The following is an 18572-nucleotide window of genomic DNA, read 5'->3' on the forward strand; positions in this document are numbered from 1 at the left end:
TCGAATATCCCGAAACAGTTTGTTTCACATCTTCCTTCCATTTAACGGATCCAACACGTTGGATGCTACGCCAGCTTTACAAGGTTTGGCCGTGTCACCACGATGAATTTTTTTATTATGCGGTACATATCATGTTGAAATATTACCTACAAAAGATATGTTACGGTGTATAATCATTAATGAATTTATCTCACTGAGGTCACCGGTGTCCCCCGGGGCCATCGGTAGTGCAATTTCGCTCGATTCACTTATTTTTTGCGATTATCAATTATTTCATATTGTTTCTTCGCGTTGCTAAATAATTGTTCTATGTTGTTGCGTCCCTGGGCCTACCACAAATCATAATCCATCCCTCGGTCATACTTATTCGGACCCGCAACAATCCTAAAGAACCGTCACAAGATTTAGCATTTTTTATTTTACTGTCAAGGCCCTTAAACATCATCAAACATCTTTCAAGTCGAAACGTTCCATACGGTTATTGTCCGTTAAGGAAAAACACGGAAAAAGCGTGTTTTTCACATGTTCGACAGCCACTGGTGGGGGACGCACATAATAGATGTATATTCCATGTATAAATAAAACTATTTTTCTATGTTTTATACTGCATTAATTTTGTCACACCGTTGTAGTAACAATAATAATAATAACAAATTTATAACTATTGATATTTGTTCAAATTATGTATTTCTATTAATCTTGATGCGTCGGTCATCGGTGACCACCACGGCCAAGTTGAGTGCCGGTCACCGGTGACCTCCACGACGCCACGACCAAGTTGAGTGTCGGTCACCGGTGACCTCCACGACGCCACGACCAAGTTGAGTGTCGGTCACCGGTGACCTCCACGACGCCACGACCAAGTTGAGTGTCGGTCACCGGTGACCTCCACGGCGCCACGACCAAGTTGAGTGTCGGTCACCGGTGACCTCCACGGCGCCACGACCAAGTTGAGTGTCGGTCACCGGTGACCTCCACGGCGCCACGACCAAGTTGAGTGTCGGTCACCGGTGACCTCCACGGCGCCACGACCAAGTTGAGTGTCGGTCACCGGTGACCTCCACGGCGCCACGACCAAGTTGAGTGTCGGTCACCGGTGACCTCCACGGCGCCACGACCAAGTTGAGTGTCGGTCACCGGTGACCTCCACGGCGCCATGACCAAGTTGAGTGTCGGTCACCGGTGACTCCCATGGCATTCAACGTGTTATAACGTTGTGCTCTTAAGAAGTAGAAACAACATTCATGAGGTCTGGCGTACAGGCAGTGGCGTAATTACAAAAAGAAAGACGTTAATGGAGGCAGGTGGGAAGAGAAATACGCTCCCAACAGATATACACACTCTTAATGTCCTCCTCGACAGCACGTCGAGACGATATACGCCACTAACCCCTTTTATGCTACACGTACGAGCCCCCTAATGACTTGGGGATGTTTTTTCAGCCATGAGGGAGAAAACTTGTTAAAGAATGTGCGAATGAGCGAGAGAGAGAAAGAGAGAGAGAGAAAGAAACACGCAGCAGTTGTTTCTAGCAGAAACCGCTTATCTTTTGCTCTGGTGTTTCGAGCACGTCGCGGTATGCCGCGGCAGCTGAGTGCTAGCGCGTTGAACAAAATTCCCTGGCTTTTGTTCAGCTCTGGCGTATCGCCGTGATGATTCCGCCTACATGCACTCGTGAGATCGCCAAGGACAAAAGCGCGCTGGAAATGCTGGTTCTCGTCCGATCGCCAGAGTTAAGCAGCGCGTGTCGCGGAGAGTACTAAGATAGGTGATATCGCTCCTTGGGAATTCCGTGTTATCGTTGATTATAATCTTTTATTTACCGAATGTCCAGCTGGTACAAATTGTACAGTACAAATTAAATAATAAAAAAAAATCGTGAGATCTGCCAGCTATTCAAAATCCCCACTCCCGCAGCGACATTCTTCGTATGGCTAGTTCGATTTTCTGATTTCTATTCGATTTTCCTTCGATCGTGCAATGGGTACGAGCTTGTCAGACGTTACGTGTAAACGTCGTTTTTATTTTTCTTTCCTTTCAGAAAAAAGTTTCGTACTCTTGTTAATCTATTCCGTCGCTTCCAATCATTTTCGATTCTTCGATTTCTTTTTCGGGGAACGCTACGTCTCTGCTAAATAGCTTGCTACGTAATGAACCTCCACGATTTATACGAGCACAGTTTCAAATGATATTTAGATAAGGATCCGTAGAAACTTTTGACCGTTTTATCAGTTGAAATATCAATCGGATTACCCTACTCGGCGAGCTTACGATCTTGGAAAGGTAATTCCTTTATTAAATCGAGTAAAAGTCTTTCAAATGCTAGAGCAGCACGGTATCATGAAAATACACGTACACGTAAAGAAATTTCTTTCCAGTTCGTTGTTTATTTGATCGTATATTTTCGTCTACTAACGCAAGAAGCAAAAAGTTTGCAATAGGAAAAGGAAGGTTTCTCCTTCCGAAAAAACTGTCGAAACTTACCTGAACGCCACCTACTCCAACTATGAAGAGCAGTTGAACCATAAAAAGAGCTGCCAAGAGATTCATAAGGATCGTACCCGCCAGGCTTCTTAAGTCCGAGAATAGGCTGCAACATAACGAATGTTCTGACTTCCATCTCTTCTAGAAATCAGATAACTCCGTATAACTAACTTCGAAGTAGCGCTTTTCAGCAGCTTAAATGTAATTATACACTGTAATGTTAAAAATGTAAATCCAACAGAAAATATTTTCCTTGTTTATTCCTTGAAAATTCCTTCTTTATTCAGAATATACATATATAATATATATTTTCTTGGGCAATAAACGTTATATGTATATATATAAAAAAAAAACACTAATTTGGAAGAAAAATCGGTAGAGTTCCAGCACGAAGACGACAAATGGGTATGCAACGCGCGAAACCAAATAAAAGATACTCGAACCGAATAGTACGCGGTAGGATATCGTTGCATTCTCACGTACAGACAATTTGCATTGCTGTATGTTGAAGAGTAGCAGACAGAAGAATACAAAATAAAATTTACGTCGTGATTCGCGTCAAAGGAGAACTGCCTCCTTTTCTTCGTCTCTCTGTTTCAGTAATATTTTATTCGACTGCTAGATGAGAAAGGAAATATTCGCACGAAGGAAAAATTACAAATTGCTCGGAATGAAAATTCTGGGAATTATTTATGGCCTTGCGCGAACGATACGTGTTGAAAGGTATCGCGCGATACAGATGGCACAAGGAAACAGACAAAGGGTCCGCACGAGTGGCTTCGCGAGCAATCCGTCGGCTGTGAATAATTCATAAATCAAACAAGCTGGTCGAGGTTGGTCAAGGTGAAACTGGCCTCGCTGCTTATCTGTGTTTCGTCCCTTTTTTATTTTCTAGAACGACCAAACCGTCGGCGTGCGACGAAATGGAACACCGCGTTAATAGTTTCTGAAATATTATTATTTCTTTCTTAGTAGAAACGTAAGATGATACGTCCAAAGATGGCGAGTTAAAACATACACGTAATAGCGATGTTGCACGCTATTGGTCATTTTGAAAGAAACTCTCACGATTGCTTTCAAGCGTGCGGCTACTTGCGTTACCGTCGGAAAGCGCAGTAACGAAAATCTTAGAAATGGTCGTACTTTCTTCGAGTGGTACGTCTGAAAGACACACGGAATTAGATTTCTGCTAAACTGAAAAGTTTCGACGCAGATCTTGTTCCCGATATATCAACGGAGACTGCAGCAAATAAATAATACACGGTGTCATGCGTTGTATCGATTTCATACGTGCGCGAGAAATAAAGTAACGCGAGTGGTTTCCAAGATTTTAATATACGTTACGTGCAAAGTTTGGTGTTTGTGAATGTTCGTTCGTGAAAGAAAGGAAAAGTAACGAAATTGAATTCTAGAGGCAGAGGATGAAGTAAAAAGGAAACAACGGAGCTTATTTCAGAAGAAAGTTTATCGGAAACTAGAAATACGGTTTCCTTCTGCTTCACTCAAATTTGGAATCAAACCGATCCTATCGTAATCTGACCAAGATTTTTTTTATTGAATTTCCGATTCGAATCTTGAGAGCTTCCTGCTTTAAAAAATTTCCATCGTTTTCTTTAGTTACAGTTCGGAAGAATTTTTGTTCAAACGTTGTATTTAACGGTCACTGATCCAAAATTATTTGCATCTTCTGCGAGCTTTTGCTTTTCAACGCAAATACTGGCTTTGCTAGATGCTCGCGCAACCGCTAAAATGAAAGCTCTGTTTCATTTTCTATTTCGATGACCACGATACTCCGCTCAAAGGGTAAACTATGTAACTGCAATGAGAGCGAGAGCGAGAAAAGAGAGAGAGGGGGGGAGGGATACAAAGAGCGAAAACGAAGCAAAAGAAAAGGAGAGATAAAAGGAGAAAATAGAAATACGCGGTTTACCGTCTCTATGCGCCGATAAGCAACGAACCGCGCACTTTATTAAAATTCCTTCGATACGAAAGTCATGTATACCTGCAATTCGAATTGATATCGAGTTTCACGATATTTCTAGCGACCGCGACTAGTCGGATTTCGCAAACAGACCGCGTTTCGAAATAACGTACGGAAAGGAAAATATCCCACGAGCGAATTTTCGACAAATACACTGTACGTATACCGAGCTGATGCTCGGATCCTCGTCGCAACGAACAAAGTATGTATTCTGTCGCATCTCGTTTTCCATTTGCAAGATGTACTTAGCGAGAAATTACATATATATATATATTCGATATATATATATCGAATCGAGAATCGATTTTCTAAATTACCGTCCTTCTCTCGTGATCTAACCTATTCAGTAAAATGGCTGCCGGTGAAACAAAGCAAAAATGAATATGTCGATTAGCAGGTAGTTTGAATTCTATAGAATTTACACCTACCCTCCTTGTGTTGACAATTCCAGTGGAAAAATGTAATTCACTTCGTCTTCTGGTTTTATTATAAATTCTACACATTCTATTCTTTCACCTTTTGTGTTTTCGTTCATGGAGGATAACTTTCAACGGCATGGCGTAGAGAAAATCGATTTGTAATAACCTAAATCCTTGAGGTAATTAAGACGATCGATTCTGGAAAATCGAGTTTATTTTGGGAATAAATTGAATTATATACAACAACAATTCATATCAAATCTATTAGAAATTTGGTGTGTTCTACCAACCAAGAGATGGATACTCCTACGCGTGGCGAAGTGTCTGAAAGCAGTAAGAATCGGGTAAGGGTTTGCGACTGCAGAAATCTTTAAATTCTTGCTAGTCGAGGGGTTGGTCTTTCTAAAATCCTATCGACGACTTCTCATTCGACCCGTGAATAATTCATCCTGAGCCGAACTTCCAATGGTAACCCAGTGGGGAGAGGAATCATGGATGAAATCGAAGGAAAGGATTAACCTGCTGTTCTTTTGTTCGATTTTGCGAGAGAAATTCGTCTCTCGTCGTACAAAACGACTACGAGAACGAATATAAAGTAGTTGCCTGAATATCGTGCATTTTTAACTTACCGTTTGAAACATTAAATTCTCTTCGTTAATCGACAGCGATGCTACTCGTGCTTCAACTCGTTACTGCGAGGTAATTGTATCGAAGCTTTTGTTCGTTTACTACATCGTTAGGGTCGGTTTGAAAGATGGTGGAAGGAAAAGGAAAGGTGATTAAACTTCGAAGCTTTGTCAAGTTCGATCGATTTATCGATCGGTATGTCAGAAGTCGGCCAAGCAGAGCACTTCCATTAAATTTCGTTTCCTCTTTCTTTTCCAGCTATTCATCCGGATGATAAAGTTTTTAAGCGTTCCGAAAGCCTTGAAATACTAGCGGTGAAAAAAGGGATTGATCGTTCGAGATTTATGAATCGCGTCCCCCCGAGACTACTTTCAACTTCGATGAGACGAACAATCGTAATATAAGTCGTTAACAAGTCGAGCACAAGACCGAAGAAGATTGGTTGCAAGAGAAACGTTATCTTGTTTTTCCATTGCTTAAAGGTTTCGAAGAAAAGGAATAATTAGTTTTCGATCATTCTGTACAGAAGTATCGAGTATTGAAAGGGCAAAGAAAATTACATTGGCTGATTGCACGCGATTCGAGCGGTGTAGCAAAGTTTTTGCGGTCAGAGACTCGGTTGAAATTGATTTGAGGTCGAATCTCACTACTATATCTAAAGTTTGTCGCTCGAAAAGCACACAAGCTCGAAGTTCAGCGGCATCGACAGACCTCTGTTGCTCTATTTACATCTACAAAGTTTTAGAGTTGCCGGTTCAACAGTAGCCAACCGATTTATCAATATCCGATACAAATCGGAGATGCTGAATTGCGTTAAAGCCTCGACCAAATCGACTGGCCATTTCAGGAATCAAAATTTCGATCAACAAAAACAAACAAAAAATTTTGTCTAAAGCTTATGCAAATTGCTGAAATTTATTATCAAATTACCATTTAATAAAAGCTTCATTTCACCAAGAACAGACATCAAGTGACCAACAAGATTATGTGATTTAATATGTTATACTCATTTTTAGGAGGATTTTTGGAAAGTAAGTCAATAGCCCAGTGACGGTTGAAAAACAATCTAAGCCACTCTATTGATATAGAAAATGTAGAAAATTGAGTCAAACGAGACAGACGATAGAATGATATCACGTTGCATAATTAGTGTCATGAAGTAAATCTTATGTTAAAATAAACAAACCAGATAAATTTCAAGTAATTTATATTTTATTTCAATCCTTTATATCCTACTTATTCTTAAGAAATGTGTAAATAGAAATTTCAACTGTGGCAGCTTCAACGTTACATTTCACGTTTTCTTTTTCTTTCTTTCATTTCTTTTCGTTTCTTTTGTTCTCATTTTCTGTGAAATCTGATAGTTCTTTTTAATTGCCCAACTTTTTGTCTGCTCGGAATTGCACCGACAAAGGATGAAAAGAATTTATGAAAATCCGTAGAAATTCAGAGGACCTGCCCATCTTAATCCTCTGTCGCGTTTGAAACAGTCACCATCTTTGTTGTCTCGTTATCATAACCTCTCAGGGCTATACACAGCTCTTCAGCAAAACGGTTTGCCGTTAAACCGAAGAGAAGATATACAATGAAATATGCATAGCACTTTGCACGAGGAAAGAAAAAAGCAGGGAGAACGAGGTGCAATTACGATTTCTTAAAAATGTAGGGCAGGACTGTCCTTTATCAGGATAGAAGTTTGCTCGGACAATAGAGCCACGTTGAATTCTATCCTACCTTGGTCTCTGTACCCGTCTATTCACCGAGGATACCTACCGTGGTAATTAACAGTCACAAAAAACGTGGCGAACAGGACTAATTTATTTTTTAGAATGCAACGAATTTCAGCACTCCCCTTTCGACTAATCCAACTGTAGCGGCACTCGAGAACAAAACTTTCCAACGGTTTCGTCGGTACAAAGTATATCACCGAAGCGTACGGCTGGCAGTCCTAATGCGCCATCGATATTTCTACGGTCCTTCCGTCGAATATTTCGAAGAAGGCAACATGGCAACGGTCGCGGACGCCTAACGAACGCGTGCGTAGTGGGGATATTGGGCGATAAAAACAAACGAATCGGATTAAGAAAACAGTCGAGTTGTAATCGAGAAGCGAGAAATGTCAGTTGGAATCGAGAATTGTACGAAAACAGTCGAAAACGAGGATTGTTAATAAATATACTGTTGAACACTAAACGGAAAGAGGTGAACGTGTTTGTGCCACATAAAGACATCGTGTCCGTAAAATCAAGAGTGTTCGTAATGGCTAACCACACGAGAAAAGGCGCGCAACGAACGCCACAGACCGCGGAGACATAACCTTTTGTTGACAATTTCTACGAAAAATTCGATGCTCCATGGTACGAAGCTGTTTTATTGTCTCTCATATAATGATCGCGTAACGCGTAACTCTTTTCTTTCCGCTCGAAAGCTGGATGAATTGAAAGAATAAAAAATTTATTAAAATTCCAACGATTTGAATTGCAACAAAAGGCAAAAATACGTAACCTGCGTAGATCGTTTTCGATGCAAACGCAATTTCGATTCCAGCAATTTCCCAAGCTATCCAACCTGGATCATAGCCACTGGAAAAATATATTTACCATAAACTACACATCTGCAATGTAGATAAGGGGACAAGCATAGAAAATCCCTCGTTATTTTACAAAATAACCTTACCTTCCTTTATACGATATATGCTAACGATGAAGGATAAAAACTGACAAGTCGATTATGCGAGATGTTCAATTTAAAAAGAAATTTTTGGTATTAAAAAGTAACCGATTATTAAGGTTAATTTTTACTTGTACCTCTGTTCAAATTTTTCGATGAATGTGGCGTAGAACATGGTGATAGGACAAGTTAGGATTTTTTTCATTGATCACCTCTCGTTTTATCCGCTTACACGATATACGTATTTTCCAATTCCCCGGTCAATCGTTGCAAAGAGAGTTTTTTCGATTGGCAAAGTTGCAAAATGTTCGTCGCTGTATAAACTAATATCGTATCGAATTTCCTAATCGCTATAAACAACATTATCATCGTCAACATTCTTTTGCCATCTCGTATACCGTTTGATTTCAAATTCGTATAGTAAAGGATTTTCGTCTGCTTGCTTTTGCTCGACAACTACTACTATGCTACAAATACCATCTACTTTGAGAAACTTTGATTGTGCGCGAAAAAGGGGAGTAAACGAGAGAAGCACGAACTCAGTAAGCTGCGTAACGTTTGAAAAGAGCACGTTGGTGAAAAGCTGATTCACGGAAAAGAGCAATCGTAGGTTGCGGAATATCGGGTTTGAGGAAAAAGCCCGACGTTTTCCACTTATCGTACGTGACCGCGTTGATAAGCGGACAAAGAGTGCAATTAACCAGGCATAGTCGGAATAACGATAAGCCGTCGGAAGCGGTTCTCGAAAGAGCCGAAGAAGGTGCGAACGAGCGAACCACGCGAAAGGAACGGTCATAAAGTAACAACGTGACACGACAGCGAAACGCATAAAAAGGAGAGTAAAGTGACCGCGCTTGCTTGAATTTAGAACGAGTTTAGAACGAGTCGGAAAGCTTGCAGTTATTTATATTTCTCCACTTCTCGGTCCTTGCTGATTTCATCGGATGCATCACGATGCGAATCGTTTCTCTGGCTCGTCTTGTCTACCCTCCATTAAAATGATTATTATTATACGATATTATTTTTATATTATTTTATATATTATACGATATTATTATTTAACGAGTTACGACTTGTTTGAGATACAATTTATATATTTTGGTTCAATTTTTCAGTGTGATTCGGTAAACTAAAACAAAATAAATATGGAGAATTCCTATAAAAATATACACGCGTCGAGATACAAACTGAACAAAAATTTGTATATTGTACGAGACGTGAATTTAGGATGTCCAAAATGGCGGTGCACGAAAGTATTCCGTTTCTATTCCAACATATCCGATCGAAAGCGCGCCAACGCAGAAATTACAGAGCTAATCGTGTGAAACGTTGGCACATGGTGTCGTTCCGGAATCGTTACTAATCGTACCACCCAGAAAATTAGAACGGCTCCGCTAATTCACCAAGGAATTCCTCTTTTCAGCGTACCTATACCATCTTTCCCTTCTATAGACACTATAATACTTCGTTCAGTAATTGAATCGCGTGACACGCGTCGTTTACGTCTACGGCGAATAAAATTACGGAATACCCTCGATCGTATCAAATAATTGGGTACCGCGTCGGATTGCCAATTTCTCTCTCGGATAATGAATCCTCTTTTTCATCTGCTTTTCGACACTTTGTGCTTTCTCGTTCATAGCTATATCTTATGGGTACCAACGTGGCATCTTTTTATTCGAATTATCGATCGAAGCTATCTTTCTCGAGGGAATATTGTGACTAATCGGCTATTTTTCACATACGTTCTCAATTAGAGTTAAGCATTTTTCAAATTGTTTCGAACAAATATTTATCGAAAATAATTATCCGAATAAATTTATATTAGCCGAATATTTTATTTGAGTAATAATTATTTGTTATTCGAATAATGATTGCAGAAATATTTGAAAAATAATACGAATAATTGTTCGTCTCTGTTTAATTCTGTACAGGCACGTGCGAATACTAGTACATTTCTTACTATTAATTTGCCGGATGATTAATTAGTCAAGAAAAGATAAATTTTCTAACCTGACATTGAAACATATTAATTATAAAAGTAAATGCTACAACAGTTGGGCAATGAATCTTGAAAATATCCTTCATCTATGCATAATAATGATTTATACATAATATATTAAAGATTCCAAGGGATAAAAGCTAGATAGAAAGAATAATGGAAGAGAAAGATGAAGAAGAAATGGCGAAAGAAACAGCACAGATTAAATGGTGCACACGATTAGCAAAAGGAGTGGCTGGTGGAAATAATTTTAGAATAACACGAATTTCTAGCATAGACTCTTAGTACAGTGACAAGTAGTTAGTATAGCGTAAGAATAAAGTATGAAAAGATGCGTGCGAAGGTAGGATAAGAAAGTGTGGTTAGAAAAATTGTAACTATCATTTTTTTGCCGGGAGGTCAAAATAAAATAAATTGTTATCATTATTTATTAATTTAATGTATGATGTTGTTGAGGTTAACTGATAGAGGAACGAGCGGATGAATTTATTATTAGAAAAATATATTGAAATAAATAAAGTTATATGTGTAAGTACAGGTATAGTGTATGAGGTGAAAATCAAATAAACTGTTATCATTATTTATTAATTTAATGTATGATATTGTTGAGGTTAACTGATAGAGGAACGAGTGGATGAACTTGTAATAGAAAAATATATTGAAGTAAGTATAAGTACAGGTATTTGTGTATGAGGTGAAAATCAAATAAATTGTTATCATTATTTATTAATTTAATGTATGATATTGTAGAGGTTAACTGATAGAGGAACGAGTGGATGAATTTGTAATAGAAAAATATGTTGAAATAAATCAAGGTATAAATATAAGTATAATGTATGCTGATCCATAACCTCACTCTTTCAGTGTTACAATATAATAGAATATGATAGGGAGCACGTTCATATATTTCTAGCAAAGGACATTGCCAAAAAGTTAAACTTGTAGCTGTCGCTGAAGGCTACAAGAAACAGCAATAGAAATCTACTTATAGCTCTTTTGTTTATAGACTTTGTAACCCAAAACAAAATTAATATTCAAGGGTACAATAATATGCACCTCTCCTTCTTCAGTATATCTTTTGTTTCACTAAATTCTATCCTCTTTGTAACAGCGGTGTTCAGGTCACGGATATACAAAAGAAAAGGTGTAGAGTTTCTCTTGAAATAATTACTTCAACAAATATTATCTGAATAAATTCTCATCTGAATAAGTTATTCGATTTAATTTTCATACAGATAAATTCTTACACAAATAATTCCTCATTCAAATAAATATTTATTCAATTGGATATCTATACATTAGTGATGAACAAAATTTTATTTCTTATATTTATTCATTATAAATTATACGAATAAAATTTTGCATTGTTTTGAATAACGTTATCGAATTCGCACCAACTTCACTCATATCGGTTATATTAAAACGTATTTAGCATCTCGTTCTACAATATATATAGTTTATGTATGGCGACTAATTTGATCGTTTCGATGCTCAAGCGACACTCCCCACTTATAATTAAAGGCTTGAACCGAACGCTCAATAATAACGGCTGTGAAACCACTTGTAGCGCGTCGTTTTCGCAATATGGATTTATGCCGGAATAAAATAGAATTTACTTTTGCAACTCGTTATCACGCGAGAAAAAGGCGGATGGATAAAGAAACATGTATTTATACGGTTCGAGGTTTTGCACCATTGAAACATATTTTTCACTCTATTCATTGCGTTTCACACCCCATACTCGTTTATGTCGATCGAAGGTCTCGTGCACTCGTTTCAACTGTGTCACACTGAAACAATTTATTGCTTTTATGAAAATAATGAGCACTACCAAGGTACACTTTTAACGCGCGTTTCTTTAAAACCATAGCCCATGTAATTCATTTAGAGCAGTTACATGTTATTCGCACAAATTGTATTCTTAATCTGCCACAGTTTCGTGCTGCTCTGCTATAATGTCACCGTAGCTACGATGAAATTAAAAAAAAAAAAAAAAAGAAAGGATCTCCCGGAAAATAGTTTAATAATAAAATAATCATGTGACGAGGTCGATGTCTGGGGGAAAAAATCATTTCTACCCCGAATGAGAAATAAATAAATAATATCTTACGCAACAGAAATTCTGTAATTTTACTGAAGATAAAACGCGATAGTTGAAGAAATATTTTGAATAAAATTTTTAATCAAATTTGAATAATTCGCATGTAACCAATCGCAATTCGTCTCTCTCAATTTTTGAAGATTCTGTTTTACGATTTTATTTGTAACATTCTTCGAAAATTTTGCAATTATTTCCTTACGCCTCAAAGTTATCGTAGATTTATCGATGCGATTCCTAACCTAAAAAAGTATTTGATAATCCACGGTCTTTAAGAAAATTCGAGATTTCCTTGAAGCTGAGAGTGACGCCTACGATCGTGAATTTAATAAAATCGATCTACCCAAGATTGAAAGAACCAGAATAATCGTGGCATTCTGGAATTCTCCGGTTTTCTCTTATATTTTCTGCTGTCGATGCCGTCTTTGCCGGATATTGCGAGTCCACGGTTGGCCAGCCATTGAGGTTGAAGGACGTTCCACGTACATCGAAATGGACAGCTTTTCAAGCAACCAAAACTTAGAACCCTTCGCAAATTCCCGACCACCGAAAAGCATACAATTTTTTTTTATCGCTGTATTCGGTTCAATAAAATCCGTCACGAGTTTCTTCTTTCTGTTGGTTTCAAATGTACCTTGTACAAAATTGAACGAAACTAAGCATACATTATGGAGTAACGTGGAAAAAGGAAAAGATAACAAGAAACTAGAACTTGAGCATGAAGATATTAATATAAGAAAGGATCTCGTTGTTCGTGCCTGAAATGAATTAATAAAGCGAACGTGAAAAATAATATATAGAACTTCGAAACTTCAACTCTCCTCTGGCACAGATAACACAGTTAGGTTTCGAGTTCACTCACACATTTTAGGATTAGTGAAACAAGATATCTTTCTATTTTGAAGTTTCAAATTTCTTTCTCGCTACAGAACCTTCGTTAAAACAATATATTCTATAGTTTAGGAATCGATTTGCAATTGATACTGTGTGTAGTTATTTATTTATTTTACTCGAACGTTTAATTGTGATGTATTGGGTTGGCAATACCACCTATTGACAAAATTCGCAATCACTTAGTTGCCAACCCAATAGTTATCGATCAGATTCCTATAACTTGAGCTTAAAAGCTGCTCTGGAAATTGAAGTATGTCGACAATTCGATCTATGTATACACGTACGATATAAATCGAAAGACAGGGACGTGGTAAGTTGTTGGACCTGTTCACGACCGACCTGTATCATTCTCAGCCAATATGGCGAAACTTCTTGTATTAACGAGTTCTTCGGTTTCATTCCGCCCCACAAAATTGCCAATAATCGAAGTCGCTCGTTATATAACTATTTTCTCGTAACTATTTTCTAACGACGAAAAAATTCCTTCTACTTTGAAATTTTCTTTATTGCGCTGGTAGTTGGTGAAAAAAGAATAAAAAGAAAACGACTAAACCCAAATAATTTGACGTAAACGAGATCGAAGCAGTTTCAAGTTACTGACAACTTCAGAGGAACGAAATGCAATTATTGCTGCGAATCAGACGTAATTTTATCGAGTCACGATGTTTTTTTAACACTTTACAAATTCTTAATTGCTGTGGATGCTTCAACGCAAGATTCCGCTCTTTCGCAGATATTATGTTATTGGTTGGCAACTAAGTGATTGCGGGTTTTATCATTAGGTGGTATTGACAAAATCCGCAATCACTTAGTTGCCAACCTAACAGTTTTCTTAATTTCTTTCGTGCCTTCACGCCAGTTGACAGTCGTATTCTTAATAAATGTGAATAGAACGCTTGTGATAGCGGGAATTTAACAGAATAAATTTTAATTGAAAAGCAGCTAAACCGCATATTATCATCAATAGATCTTTCATGCAAGCTGCTACATTCGCCAGCTATTCTCGCTCGTTATCGCCGTATTTCTACGCTTCACAAATGAACGTGTAGCAGCAAAATGGATTTGGTGAAACGGCACTGAGAACGGCAGTTTGCATTCACATCGCGAAAAGTTTGTTTCGTAACATTCACGCGGGTGAAGGCGTGACAATGAGACGTTTCTCCTATAGCTGCGATTATGAACCATCCTACCAACTTTATTTTCAGCCAGGAGGATACTCTCGTTATCCGATCAATGTTTTCCAAAAATTTATATTCATCTCACAGATACCATACATATTTACGCAATTACCTTTGAATATTGAATGCTAAAACGCGAATCTATAATCTTCCCCAATTTTGTTAATAATATTAAAATAATTTTATTAATATTTATAAAAGTATCAATTTTTCTGACGCATGTAAGAGATGGTACTAATACATGAGTACATACATGTAGTATCGTGGACGAATAACCTAAAAGATATCAGGCGAACCATAAACGATGTCGCGAGAAAGCCGAAGTACCAACAGCCTATGTGTCGTCGGTCCTTCAATCGAATATTTACGCGGAAGAAAGACCTACGTGATTCTGGCCACGAACGGTTGCGGAATACGTGCGTGGTGGGGCTATGAGAAAAAACAGAGATGCTAAGGGAGAAAGACGAAATAACAGTCAGTGTGAGTTGAGAAGTCAGAGAGCGCGAATTGCGTTGTCGAGAGAGTGTTGCTAGTGTCACTTAAAATTCGTGATAAAAAAAATCGATTTGCAATTGCTACTGTGTGTAGTTATTTATTTATTTTACTCGAACATTTAATTGTGATGTATTGGGTTGGCAACTAAGTGACCAAGTTGACTGTCCTTTAATATTTTTATATACTTTTGTTCACCAAAGTGGTTAAGTTCAATATTACAATGAAGTAGCGAAGTTACAAAGTGTTAAAATAGTTGTTCAAATCACAGCCAAGACTGTACCCAAGACTAGTCTCGTGGTCGAATGCTCGCAGTTTTTATATGTTGAGTTTGTAGGAGTTGAGGGGCAAAGAGAGGATCCTGAGTGCCCTACGTAATAGGAAAAATTTAGTGTTGGGCCATATGCGAAAGTCAGGTCAAAATCAACGATTCATTGTCAAGTAGTGTGGAATGACGTAAACTTGGCTATGGTCGCTGTCACATACCCCCTTCCTTAGATTGTTTTTGGTTCTCCAAAGTTAACGTTTTTTTTGCTGTTGTTGATCCTCGTTCTCGTCTTGTTCCGATCTGGTTTACTCGTGGAGATGGTATGTTGACATTGCGGTGCAACGTGTGCCAATTTACCACAATTGAAACATTTTACTTGTTGTCGCTCAGCAAGTGGTACACGTTTCGTTTTAGAAAATGGTGAAATATTTTTGTTGATTGGATTATTACGTGTGGCAGGTAATGATCGGTTGCTTGTCTGCATCGGTCTGTTACTAAGTTGGTTATACGTTGCTGTTGGTCGAGTATCTGCCCTTCTCCATTCCTTCTGTTTTCGTAGGTATCTTTCAACGTCGACGGCTTTCTTCTCTGTTTCGCTCAATGAATATAGTTCGCTTGCTAACAGTGTGCGTTCTATATCGCGTCGAAGTCCTCTTAAATAAATTCGACTTACTTTTCTCATGGTGGCTTCAATCATTATTCGTCGTGTAATTGGTTGTGGATTTTCATTAGTTATTGCATACGTAAATTTATTTAATATACGGCGGAATCGAATATTGAAACTTTGAACAGATTCGTAGCGTCCCTGTTTCAAATCGCGTAATTGTTCTTCGTATTCGTCAGATGTCACTTCAACTGCTACGTTGGATCTCAAAGCGTCATGTAAATCTGCATAATTTTCAATAGGTATGTTTTGAATACTTTGCGCAGCTTTACCAACTATCTTATCGATTTTAATGGCTTTCAATAATAAATCTTTTTGTGAACAACGCATTCGCATAGCACGTACTTCTTTTATAAAATCTCCCACTCCGACATCGTCGTTACCGTTTAAAATTGGAATGTATTTTATTGCGTCTTTCGCTGATAACATAGTCAGGTGGCGTGGTTCACTGTAGTCTTGGAATTCGTCATCGTTGTCGCTTTCAGGGTCAAATATAGTTTCGGGTGCGCTCGCTACAAGTACACGATCCCTGTTTTTCGATTTCGCCGTTTTTTTTATAATGTTATTTACAGATTCAAAACCTTTGCTTATAATTGTTTCTTGACTTTCAATGCCTAGCTTCAATTCGGCAACTGTTTTTCTCAGCAGTTCGATTTCTTTAGTGAGGCGTTGATTCTTCTCGCTTGCTTGTTTGGTTATTATTTGAATTTGTTGTTGAATTTCGGCGGTAGTTCTCGCGTGAATTTCGTTCTGTTCCTGTATCGCGTCTAGTACTTGCTTTAAACTAATTTCACTGTCTTTACTTGTTGATATTTTAGACATTTCTTTTTCCCCGAAAATTGCTACTTCGTCTGAGTCTTGACTGTCAAAGCTAAAACGTCTAGTTTTATATTGAACAAAAGAATCAAGCTTTACCTTGATATCCGTAGAAATGGAACTTCCATAGAATGTCCGTTATCACGTTATAGGCTTCGGATTCGTGGATTGTGAGTTTGTTGTTGAGGATGACCCGTAGCCCAAGAGAGTTTCCTTTTCCATGTAGGTAGGATATCTTGTTTTCCCAACGAGCACTTTTCACGATCCTGGCCAATCATGGATCGCCAAAATGTCACGTAAAATTCGGGATAAAAACGGGAGAGCTGAGCAATAGCTGAGCTTAGATTGTCCTTTAATATTTTTATATGCTTTTATTCACCAAAATGATTAAGTTCGATATTACAATGAAGTAGCGAAGTTACAAAGTATTAAAATAATTGTTCAAATCACAGTTAAGACTGTACCCAAGACTAGTCTCGCGGTCGAATGCTCGCAGTTTTTATATGTTGAGTTTGTAGGAGTTGAGGGGCAAGGAGAGGATCCTGAGTGCCCTACGTAATGGGGAATATTTGGTGTTGGGCCATGTGCGAAGGTAAGGTCAAAGTCTAAAGGGTCATTGTCATGTAGGCTGGTTGGTAGCAAGTAGGTTATCGAATCAATGGCACCTGCATTTCCTATCTTACTAGTCGGATTGTATCTTTTTTTTTTTTTTTTTTTGGTTATTTGCATTGTTCGCTAAACCGAGTTGCTCGTAACGGCTTTAGACGTATCGTATAGCAAAGAAAACGACAGTTTTTACAAATCACTTTCGCTTAATTCGTTGCTCTATCAAATTCCAGAAACGGAAATTACACGAGAATTAGGTTTGCAAGTTGATGGCAGCGCTATAGATAGTAACGATAAAGGGAGTTTAATTTTAATAATGGAAGAAAAAGCGGTACGAAGTTGTCGTACGCAACAAATAACATTACACACTAACATAATAATGGATTTTATTATCAGCCAGATCTATTGGGTTGGCAACTAAGTGATTGCGAATTTTGTCAATAGGTGGCATTGACAAAATCTGCAATCACTTAGATGCCAACCTAATATATCTCGACGTTGTTACATACTCACGAAAGATGACGAATGTATTTCAGTTTTTTCACGAAATAAGTTACCGACAATACCAGAACACAGTCGCATAGTCGGAAAATTACGCGGCGGATTCGAGGATCTTGGGATTAATTAAGGTCAGGAGGCAGTCAGTTTAACGATTCGCTCGAATGGGGCCAGATATCGAGTGCTTTCAAGAGTATACCGGTAAAATCTTAGAGCAAGTTTCGATCGATCGAAGAGAGTTACTAGTAATCATATATGGCTGAGTACATTCTCGTGTTATCTTCTTTCACCATGAGCGTATTCTGACAGAACAGCCAACTAGCAAACTGTGTGAGTTTCAAACGGAACGAGAAGGGGGGGGGGGCAAAGAATGGAGGAAAATGTTTGTTCGGTGAATTTATCACGCGTGCATCTATATATTTACATATACGTATTACAAACAGAGATTATTCTTTCAATTTTCTAGGAATATCGATTTCATACGTAAACATCCATGTAAACAAGCATACCGATTGCTAGTATACATAGTGTTAAATTTTAGTCCGATAATAAATAACAACGAGCCATTTCGCAATATTTTTTTTAGAATCTCTAGAGGACAGGTATGAAAGATGTTTGACCATGAGATTAATTGGTTGGTTTATCGTTATCGTTTGTTGTCGTAACCGTCGAATATATTTAAAAACAATAAATTAATGTACAGCCTATAATCGCTGAGTCGTTAGTACAGAGTATAAATCGCAAAGTAAAATCGCGGTTGAATACTCGATAAATGCTCGTCGAATAACTCGGTAGATAACACTTAGATCGCTCGTAGATACAGAAAGATGCTCGTAGATACTCGGAGATACTAAACTCTCTTCGGTTGCGTCCGT

The 18572-nt window shown here is 38.1% G+C and overlaps 2 protein-coding genes across 7 annotated transcripts in view; both read right to left on the reverse strand.

The window, feature by feature from the left end:
- The window catches only part of LOC117160393 (adhesion G protein-coupled receptor E3), a 75206-nt gene that overhangs the window by 20368 nt on the left and 36266 nt on the right, over positions 1-18572 (reverse strand). For 5 of the 6 annotated variants that reach the window (XM_033341126.2, XM_033341127.2, XM_033341128.2 and 2 more), the window contains one exon: positions 2485-2590. In XM_033341126.2, coding sequence (XP_033197017.1) covers positions 2485-2590 — 106 coding nt within the window. Of the gene's footprint in view, positions 1-2484; positions 2591-16692; positions 16860-18572 lie in introns of those variants that run through there. The other variant, XM_076626376.1, reaches the window with a different exon arrangement.
- LOC117160392 (uncharacterized) lies at positions 11439-16678 on the reverse strand. Its single transcript, XM_076626370.1, has 2 exons — positions 15332-16678; positions 11439-15215 (listed from the first exon to the last, which is right to left on the reverse strand). Exon 1 carries the CDS (start codon positions 16597-16599, stop codon positions 15340-15342), a length of 1260 nt encoding a protein of 419 aa, XP_076482485.1. The 5' UTR covers positions 16600-16678; the 3' UTR covers positions 11439-15215; positions 15332-15339.

Source organism: Bombus vancouverensis, chromosome 18 (assembly GCF_051014615.1).
Source record: "Bombus vancouverensis nearcticus chromosome 18, iyBomVanc1_principal, whole genome shotgun sequence".
Classification (NCBI taxonomy): Eukaryota; Metazoa; Arthropoda; class Insecta; order Hymenoptera; family Apidae; genus Bombus; species Bombus vancouverensis.

What these genes read in the sequence shown, in the direction of transcription:
- LOC117160392 (XM_076626370.1), bottom strand. Translation starts at nt 16,599, where the DNA reads ATGTCTAAAATATCAACAAGTAAAGACAGTGAAATTAGTTTAAAGCAA.